Below are 10815 nucleotides of genomic sequence, written 5' to 3' on the forward strand. Positions count from 1 at the left end.
CCCTACAACATTTTTAGTTGTGCTCTTGACTCCCTCCTACTAAAATAACTGAACAAATGTCAGGGGTAGATTTTTTCAGAGGAGTATTTTAGTTTGTGTGGGAGTTTATTTTTAATATGTGATAGAATCTCATAAGTGTTTTCAGTTTCCAGTAGACATTTCTATTAAACACACTTATAGCTGTGAATGTTATTTATATGTTTAAATACACATTTTAATGCTAAATACTAGCTTCTCTGAAGCATCTAATCCTTTCAGTCTCCAGAATTTCTACACTTTTGTGCTCCACACTGAGGTATTGTAGAAGAAATATGCATTTGCTCATAGTTCAGACCACCATTTATTTAAAATTGCTGGCAGGAGCCTATGAATATGCCTTTCCTCGCCCTTCAAGGCTATCAGCACATGGAGCAATTAGAACATGTGGTAACTACCAGCAGCAGCATCTTCAGCTGCCTTCTCAGTTACTTAAGAGTACCTTGCATTTTTCCCCCCATTTTTTCCCAGGTGAATTCCCCAGTCAAAATCTCTGAGGGGTCTGCATTGTCCCTCCAGGGTCTCCACAAAAAATGCAGGTCTTCAGTAAGCCATGAGTTAACCAAGGCCTGATTTTGAAGCATAAACAGCTTTTCACTGGCTAGGAAATGCTGAAACACTGTTATTTTTTTCATTCCTGGTCCCTTGCCTTCTATCCAAATGGCTCATTTGCCTGACCTACTAGGCATGCTTTGTTTTTCAGGACATAAAGCTCTTTGGAGCATTTCTCGGCGTTAGCACAGTGCTCCACATGATGGGGTTTTGACCTTCTCAGTCTGAAAGCTTTTATAGAAAACATGTGCTAAGTGGCAGTAGTGAAAGGGAGACATTAACTGTACTGCATGGGAAAGAAGTGGTATAAAATATATTTTAAAATTTTGTGGAGAGAAGGAAGCAAGTATTTTACATACTTTCATGTGTGTATGTGTGTTAGTGTTCCCTAAAGTCCAGCCCCAGATTCCCAGCTGGACTATAAGGCATAGATGCAACTGTCAGCAGTGGAAGATTTAACAAACAACTCTCCCTGTGGCAGTGTGCAGGAGACAGTGCTCAAAAGTAGCTCGTTTGTATAGGTGTACATAAAGAACTGGAACATACAAAATAAACAAATTGTGGCAACACCTATCAAAGGGAAGGAGGTGTGAGATTCATGCTATGGGGACCATGCAGGTAAAAGGGTGCAGAAGTACATCTGGAGATCTGTATGCTAGAGTGACTGCATGATAAAAGTTGATCCATTTTTGAAATAAATGTAGAACAACTGCCAAGAGTAACTATAGTCTTGTTTCATACCCTTTTCCAGGTGACTGTGAATGTTTACCTACTGTAAGAGAAGAAGAAAAAGAATCAATCGCCAACCCAAGGTACTTTAATTCATTTCTATTATTTGAAGAAATAAGGTCAATGTCATTCTAAAATATTTTTTGTATGTAATTATAGAATTATTCTTTGATCCATTTAAGTTTTAAAAATTTTTATATATAGAAACTTTGACTTCAACTTAAACTAAAGGCTTGACACTCTTATTTCTAAACAGGTCTCTTCCTGTAAACTGCACTGCTAAATAATCTTAGAGTTGTAAAGTGGTGCAAGACAGACAACCAGATGGCACAGATGGAGTTTCACTCACTGATCAGACTTTAATCACAGTTTCCCAAGGTGTTAATACAAGCATTCAGCTTCCTTGGCACCCTTCAGCAAAGGCACCCAGTTCCCCTCTGCCTATAGGTTCCTGGGAATCACTGCCAGATGTTTTGGCTGGAGCTGTGACCTGAAAGACAGGGACTTGTCTGACTCCAAGAAAAAAATGAGAATGAGAAACACGAAGGATCTTCCCAGTGCCCCCTTGCAGCACTCCCCCAGAACTGGCACTAGTTGATAGTCCAAGCAGAGATCCCAGTGGGATGCAAAACCACAATCCTGACCAGCTTGTAAACTTAAAATCTTTCTGGTCGGTTTCCTTAGGAGTTTGGCTAGGACTCCTAAACCCCTTGCAATTTCCCCCAATTTAAAAATTCTGGTTCTTGTTTCCAGCTGGAAACAAGAGGCTGTACATTGCCCTTGACTGCACCCTTGTTTTGCAGCTGCATTTTGAGGAGTGGGCTTCTCTGTGCCAGGTTATGATAACAAACAAGCCATCCTGTGTGCCAAGAAATCCCTGGTGCAGTGGAAGCAGTGATGCAATCAGGCAAGGCCAGGAGCTGGGAGAGGACCTAGGTCTGCTTCCCATGGCATCAGATAATTCCACTGACCGTGCCTCTGGCAGAATTGCACCTCCTGCAGTAGACTGTCACAATATTCCAATCCTCTTTTCTGAATTTCCTTGTTTAGGAGTGAAATAGGGATGTTAAATCACCACTGCTGCAGAGTTTGCAGCTCAGTTGCTCCAAAGCTGCAGTTTCAGAGGAACCTTTGGATGAGGCTTGTCCACTACAGCCACTTGTATATAAAAGGTTTATTTTTACACCTATTGCAAGTGAAATCAATGCTGTTGTTTTAGTTCAGATTGTTTGAAAAAAAAAAGGCTTAGATCCTAGATTCCAGATGTAAGCAAGCACATTAATTTTACCCTTAGCAACTGGAAAAGATCCTGGATTTGTTAGCAATCTGGGTCTTCCCTTCCTGCTGCTGAATGATAACTCAGAGGGGGGAAAATTGTTAAGGAGAGGCAGCTGCACAGCAGTTCTCTAAAAGCAGATTTGCTGAGTGTACCGCTGACTACAGCAGGGAGTACAGCACAAAGGATGCTTCAGCCATAGGCTAACGCTGGCAGAAGTCATACTGTAAAAGGCTTTTTAGGCACAACACCACCCTTAACATCAACTTTACTTTCCAAATTGTTAACAAGTCATTTTAAGTGGGAAAAAAACCCTTCAGAGTCTACCAGCTTGAGCTGACATTTTACCATCCTTGCTAAAGGAGTGAGAGTGGTTTTGTACTGGATTTGCATTAACCTCAGCAGAAGAAGGGGGTTTTGCTCCTGGCTGTCAAAAGGCATCTTTGAGCTACACCCTACCTCAAGCTCCCCACCTGTAAAACAGAGTTATTTTAGAGCACTACAGTGAGGCTTAAGCCTTGATACAAAAAAGCAACCCTGTTCAGATAAGTATGCTCCAGTCAGAGCAAAGGCACACACATTTTTAAGCAAATTTTCTTGTGAAGGGTATCTTAGAATCAGATGAGATTAGAGAAATTTATGCCCCTAAATTGTAGAAAGGCAAGAAAATGCAAATAAAAATTGGAGATTTATCTCTAAAACATTCAGACTTGCTCAGACAAGGGATATTAGTTGAATATAAAGTGCAGGAATATTAGATTCAATTTAAGATTCTGAGACACTACTTTGGGCAAAATTCTTCTAAAATTAAGGTAATTTATTTTTAGATTTTTTTGATATTTCAGTATGGGAAATATCTCAGGCCACACTGAACAGAGATGGTGTTTTCTTGCTTCACAAAGATGCTGATGGGGAGCTCATCAAGACCCAAATGTCTTGAACTATGAATGATTTTGATATAATTTTGAAAACATATGAGACAAAACGTTTCAATAATGACACTTTGACATTTTCGGAATGAAAGTTGTTTCAAAACTACTCTTCAGAGTAAGTGTATTTTAATATAAAAATTTTTAAAATTTTTGACAAGCAGAACTGTGTGGCAGTAAAGTATTTCTATGTTGAATGTTTCCCTTACCCCAAGGCTACTTCTTTAAATTTCATTTGACTTGAAATTTTGAAATATGCTTCATTTAAATGTGAAAAGATATTTGAGGTGGTGGGATTTATGGGAAACAAACAAAAAATTCCTGTTTATTTGCAATTGAACCTTATCAGTCGAAGATCTGCTGCTTTTCCCAACCAAATTCTTAGATGAATAAATAATGTCAGAAGGAGGATTACATACAGATAAATGGATGTTTTCAGCAGCTCTTTTGAGCAGGGAAATGGGAAGACTAAGAAATAAAATGAAACAAAGCTATAATTATGGCAAAATTTGTACTCATGAGCATCAAGGCTGCACATTTGTGCAAAGGAGGTAAGATATGAGAACCTGGGCTCCCTGATAGAGGCAGGTCACATCCCCTGGCCTTGCAGGCTAAGTTACAAACATATGTATATACACATTTTCCAAATTTATATACACTTTTCAAAATACGTATATTTGAATCAAACCTCTTGCATTTGAAAGCTACTGCTAGAATCCTGATTGTGCCTGAGCACAGAATTGCAATTCCCCCCCACCCCCAACTGCCTGGGGCCAGGGCTCCCATCCTGTGCATGCAGGAGGGAGCAGGCAGTGCGTGCAGGGGCAGCAGGCAAGGGCTGATGATCTGTGGGGCACAAGGGGGTAGAGACCAATCTCTGATCCAGGGACCTTTACTGTTCCAGAAAAATAAGAGCAGCCTGTCCCCTTCACAGCATGGGTCATTGTAGGGGGTGGAGTACAAGCAATCCCCCTATGCTTTATCACCTGAGAGGTTTGGTTTGTCTTGGGGGCTGCTGGGCACCCTTCTTGTCTTTCTCTCTGAAAAAGGATGACTCCTTCCTATGGAGAAATGTTTTGGGTGGATGGTAGGTCAGTACAGAAAGAAGTACTGCATTCTCAGGATGTGCCTCAATTTGCAAGAGACTTAAGAAAACATGTAAAATATTAAGATTATGCGTGGCCCTTTTAGCTTCAGAGGTGGTTTAAAACCCTGCAGTAATCCCTGCTGACTGAATTCAAATCAGACAATATAAGATGTCACATTTTTTAACATTAGCATGAGCCAAACATTATTAAGAGAGTGCTAGGGAACAAGCCACTTGGGCAGAAACCAGTGGGACAAAGAGAAAATGCACGTGTTACAAGGTCAGCTGTAAACCAAAAGGTTTTCCTCAGCTGAGGAAAGAGAGCCAGGAGCAGGAGAAAGGCTGTGCTGGGCACCCATGAACCATCAGACAGGAATCAGAGCAGCCCTTGCTGCCAGCATCAGTTCATCCGTTACATGAGTGACAGATTTATTTTCTGGTAACACCTTCTCATGAACTCTAGAGATACTCTTGCATGTTATTTCCTGCTGCGACAACTAACCCAAGAGCGTGACACTGGTGTTTTTTTCTTTTCCACGTGTACACAGTGATGGTGAATCATGAAGTCCTCAGGACAGCAAAGAACTGGCTAAAGGGATGCAGCACACAAGCTCATCATCCCCCAGATATTGGAAGAACTGGATTTAAATATAATTCATCTCAAAAGGCCAGAGAAGCAAATGCTTTTGTTGTCTTCTGCTTCATATGGTCTTCTGAAAGGAAACATCACCAAGGGAAAAGAAGAAAAGAAGGGAAAAAAAAGGAAAAAAGAAAAGCACTCTAGCAAGATTAATGACTCATTTAAATTCTTTTTGCAATGACATTCACCCCAAATCAAGAGAAACTCCTTTTTTACCCCTGCTGAAAATTCACAAAGTAGTCCATATTTCTGTCTAGTTCTGCAGTTGTGTATTGTGCAGCACTTAAAGTCGATTCTGTTCCAGGTTTGGTGGGTTTCTTCAGTTTGGTTTGGTGTTGTGGGTGTTTGTTTCAGTGTCCAAAATTCCGGACTGCCCTGGTTTGGTGGATGTGAAGCTCATGCCTGTGCAATGTTTATTTCTCAATTTGCTTTTTCTGAACAGTGCCCTGGTTTGCACAGGACTGCTGTTGCAGGGGTACCAGGCTAGGACTGACAGACCAGTTCTGAGGACAGACAGCAACTGAAAAGCTTCTCAAAGGAATAGCCAGAAGTGACTGCAGCCCAGCCAGGGCACAGACTTTGTAGAGTGCTTTTTGGTTTTCAGATTAAAGGGCCCTGTAGAAGTGACAAGTATTATTTTGAGACTGCCTTTCAGTTTGTTTTCTCCACAGACGAGTGCCCTGGGCTAGGTCTCCCCGTGCAACTCTTCTGCCTGCCCAGGGCTGTTCTCTAGCCACCTACTTCAGGAATCTACTTCAGGAATATTCAACTTGAAAACATTTTTTTTTTTAATGAGTGAGGTTGAAAAATTGAACAATTCAGTATTCACATTAAATACAGATTTAGATAAGCATGTGCTGTGCATAACTACTTGGTCAAGGTTTTCAGATACAGGAGGTTTTCTGCTGCTTTTGTTTTTAAATACTGAGCCTGCAATATCTGAAAGACAAGGACTACTAAGTGTGCCTGGTCACTTTTAGTTACAGTGAAAAAAAATCAGACTCCTGGGATACCTCAAGGTGGGAATATGAATGTCGTAACTGTGTCCATTGATTTTACATAGCATGTCTCTTAGGGATGTAGCTTAAATATGTAACACACATAAAAATGGATCCTTGTCTGGGCAAAGTTTCTCTTGCCTTATTGAAAATAGCAGTTTCATATCTTACCATATCTTATGTCCTACCTATCCTCATATTCTATTTAAATATATAATGCCTTTCCACTCAATACATGTTTAATATTATCAGGTTTTTTGCCTGCAAATAATTCACTAATAAGTTACCATGCATAGCTTGATTAAAGAGAGAAAACAAATGCCCCAAGCCTCTGTGATGGCATCTAAGTATCACTAACAGCTGACAGAGGATGGTTCAGCTTTGTGAATAATTAAAGACATGTCAAAATACAGAGGAAAAAATGTTTAGAGCTAATCATATTAATTCCTTATTGAATTTAAATTAATTAGTAATTTCCTCAAAGAATAAAAATTTTTCCCTGTTTGGATGATTTTTAACTTTGAAATAAGTGTTTTAAGTTCATCTTTCACAACTTTTTTTTTAAACATTTCCACTATTTCCTGACAGTAAACCCATTATGTAGAATATTGGTTTAAAAGAATGCAGTCACAAGGGGAAGAAAAAGTGAAAGATTGAAATTTAGAACTTTTTTTAAAATTAAAGTAGATATTTTCCAGTAGCAGTTTTGTTAGCTACTTCTTTCCAACAGAAAAAGATGCTTTGCTTAGGTGTCCTACTGCAAAGCAGTAACCTGAAGATGCCCAAAACAGAGAGAGTGGGGTTTTTTTAATGGTACAAGATAAAAGGCTGTATTTTAAGACCATTACCAGCTGTGTGGTTGGAGGGCAGCCAGTGGGACCCAGCAGTTTACAAAAGCAGTGACTCTCACCACACCATGCTCCAGTCCACACAGTCCTGTGTCCAACAGCTGCTGCCTTCTCCCTGAAGCACAGCTGGACATGAAGAGTAGGAGTCCTTGCCTTGTTTTTTTTTCTTTTGAAAATGAACCAACTCCCAAGGGTGGCGTTGTATCATCGTATGGCTTAACTCAGTTCTGGTACACTGATGACCCATTAGATATTAGTGCAATGCACCAACTCAGTTTGCTGCGGCATTTGAAAAGAGCCTGTTTTGTGGATGTTGATGGTTTGGGGTTTATGTTAATTCTACATGGTCCTTCTCCCAGATAAAAGGCTGCACAGCTCCAAATATGTTTCTCAGAGATTAAGTTTCATTTATATATTTTATTTTTCAAGTTTACCTTGAGAGAATGTATTTTCTGTAAACAGTGCCATTAAGCACTAATTCTTATTCCAGTGTTCATCATTGATCAATCACTATATAAAGCTTTAAAATCAATTTTGTCCAGAACTAATGTCCAGGTTCAAGGTTTATAATTATTCATGTCACTTAGCCTGTCTAAATTCTGGCATGCTAGAAAATTTATTTGCCTCTTCAGGAACTTTTCTTGGCCTTTAAAAATACAAAACAATGCTTTGGGCACTTCCTTGGCCAATTCTGACAGAAATTTTCTCTATCTGCTGATTTTTAAAGTCCAAATTTAATATGTGCTGCATTACTACTGAAAAATGTGTCATTCCATCAGATCTCACCTGTCATTAGGTCTTGTCCTCCTTGTGTGAAACAAGACTGAGGGTGAAGCAATTTGCATTCCAGTATAGTTATGGGTATTTCTAATAGATTCCCTCAGCACTAGGCAAATACAATTTTTAGTATTTCTCTTTTTCCTGAACATTTATACATCACTTTTACATTTATACATCACTTTCACATTTATACATCACTTTTATTCTTCCCTTATCCCTAAACTAAGGAGGGAATCACTCATTCATCCGCACTGCTCCTTGCCACCCCACTGGTCTCTCTCGTTGATCACAACTTTCACACTGGGATGTGCATTTGCCACAGCCATTGCCCAACTCCTGCTCTCTCACTTAAGCCCAGCCTTTTGTGAAGGACGTTCAGGGCTGCAGCTGCACCATGGGCACTGCTTTGGCCCCTCTCCTCCCTCACCCCATTTGGTATTTCCCTCTTCTGCTCGCCCGTGTGCCCCTTGCTCTCTTGTTTGTTTTATACTTTTCATCAGTTCCTGGTCGTTTCCTTTTGCACAGTTTTGCCTCAGTACTTTAATTTTGTGGGTGGATTGAATTACGTGGGATTTAGGCCATTTCACACCTACATAATATTCTAGTTCATGAGTATTAACTGTACACCTTCTGTTGATGCACCTTCATTTTTCCTAAATCATTCAAACAGTCAGGTCCTCTAACCCACAAAATAAAAAGGAGAGCAATCAGACAGCAGATAAGATAGCAGCAAACTCTCAAAATTATTTTATCACTGTGCACTACAGAGTATTTAAGCCTCTGTGGTAATATCGTCATTGTTAGCCTGATCTGAATGCATCTCACCATCACCCTGCAACATCTACCAGTAACTGATAAGTTATCATCCCGCAGCAGAAAATGAGAAAAAGCACAGAAACAGGAAGTGCGTCCCACTATGTACTGTTCTAAAATATTTCACAAATATGATGATTCCTAAGGAACTGCTACCTCTTCTTCCATTTTCTTCAATAATTTCAGCAGTTATCCAGTGCTTCAAGACAATTTGACATCTCATTTACAGAGTGAGGCCTTTTTGTCCTGCAGTAAAGCTACAGATCCAAAGGAGGATTTGTCTGAGAAATATATAGGCTATAAGAAGGGTAATTAAAAACCAACACCTCTCCTAGATATGCTGAAAATCAGTATCTTAACAAAATAGAAATAACTCCCCCATAAAGTTACAAACATAAGGTTGCTTATATTACCAGCAGCTAATTAATTCCATAAGAGTCCTGCACATGTAAAGCACATAGCCCTAATATTAACCTCAGCAAAAAGGAACATTCTTTTAGTTTCCAGATAATCATAAGTTATAGATTTGTAGATAACTCTTGGTCTGAGATTAAAGAAATAATTTGTTTTTGTAATTCTAAATTCATTGGGGACCCTAAATCAAACTTTTGTTACCTTTCTGATGTGAGACTGCTGTATATTCAACTGTTTTATCAAATATCTGTTTAAAATTATTTTGTAATGTAAATATTTGAAAGACACAATATTACTTAATTGTATATAAGAGTTAGAGAGTTTAAACAGCTTGTTCTAATAAAGTTTTTAGTGTCTACAGGTTCTGTTTTTTTCCATAGTCCTGTTAATCCACTCAAGTCTATGGATGCTAATTACTTTTTATTTATGCCACAACTACTCAGGGCTGAGAAGATGTGCACAGCTGTATATGGTACATAGATATCAGCTGTATATGGTACATAGATCTCTTACTCTTGCCAAATCTCTAAAATTCAGGAAAGCCAAAAAAAAACAACCACCCAAAAACTGCATTATATTTCATTATATTTTTGTTGGGATATTTCAGATTGTTTATATCAATAGATCAATTCTGACTCCAGGGAAAGTAGTGAATTACTCCCATGATTTGTCGTTGGGTGACTGTTGCCATCTTTCTTTAATGATCAATCATTTCTGAGGTTATTTCAGTTAAAACACTCAAATGGGAGTCTCCAAGTTGATATACCTGCTAAACTAATTTTCAGTGGATTTAAGGGAAAATGAAGAAAAAAGATTAAAAAGAGATATGTATTTCCAATTAGAGAATTAGAAAATATTAATAAAGTAAAGCATTACTTTCATCTATTTTTGCAGCAGACAATTTCATTAGAGAGGTGTCTAATGGCCTGGGAGTATCCAGAAAGCTTGAGACAGTGTTTATTCTATTTAATGCTCTTAATGTTCAAACACCTCAGTACAAGAGCATCATAGCAATGACCAGGCACAAACCAGCCACCTGTTTCTCCCTCTCTCTCTTTCCTAGACAGCACATCAGCAAGACACTTGTCTAAGGTACAGCCTTAGAGATCTGCATTTTGGGGCAATGCTTGTCTAGCTCTCAAGGGAGGTGCAAAAGAAGACTTGACTACGAAGTCAAGAAAGTGTTGTGACACCTTAGGGAATAACACAGTTACTCTCCTGTCCCCAGGCACTCTCCTTGCCTCTCCTAGAACCATCATGCTGACCCACAGGGGATCAAGGGCTCCTAAAACGTGCACTAAAAGAAGGCTGGAAGAGGTTGTGGGAGACCTGGCTTGGCAGGGGGTTTGAGGGGAGAGCAAAGGACATGTTCTGCACCAACATCAGCAACAAATGTGGTAATACATCCCAAGCGCTTACTCTCGGTTTTGGCTTCAAGAATGGTTAAAGTTGTACTTTCTGTGAATATCAGCGACAAGAAAATAGTAGCAGGGTGGTCTGCTGAGACTCCCACTCCCTTCCAGTGAGGTTGCTCCAGGTCTGGTTTTGTACTGGATCAGTTCTCTGGCCTCATTTTGAGCAGGCTCTCACAAGTCCAGTGAACTACTATAAACAGGTGAATTATGCACCAAAGCAGCGGCTTTCCAGACAGTGGCTGGAATCTCGCCCAGCTCTCAGTAAAAGATCATTTTTTGTTTGCTGGGGTCTCTCCCA

The 10815-nt window shown here is 39.5% G+C and overlaps 1 protein-coding gene across 1 annotated transcript in view; it reads left to right on the forward strand.

The window, feature by feature from the left end:
• Positions 1-9482, forward strand: part of TMEM154 (transmembrane protein 154) — a 21197-nt gene extending 11715 nt beyond the window's left edge. The window contains exons 5-6 of the mRNA XM_031055629.1: positions 1340-1400; positions 5158-9482. Of these exons, the coding sequence (XP_030911489.1) occupies positions 1340-1400; positions 5158-5173 (77 nt within the window). The 3' untranslated portion in view covers positions 5174-9482. The remainder of the gene's footprint in view (positions 1-1339; positions 1401-5157) is intronic.
• The last annotated feature ends 1333 nt before the right edge of the window (positions 9483-10815 follow it).

This window comes from Geospiza fortis, unplaced genomic scaffold, assembly GCF_000277835.1.
Source record: "Geospiza fortis unplaced genomic scaffold, GeoFor_1.0 scaffold40, whole genome shotgun sequence".
NCBI classification, from domain to species: domain Eukaryota; kingdom Metazoa; phylum Chordata; class Aves; order Passeriformes; family Thraupidae; genus Geospiza; species Geospiza fortis.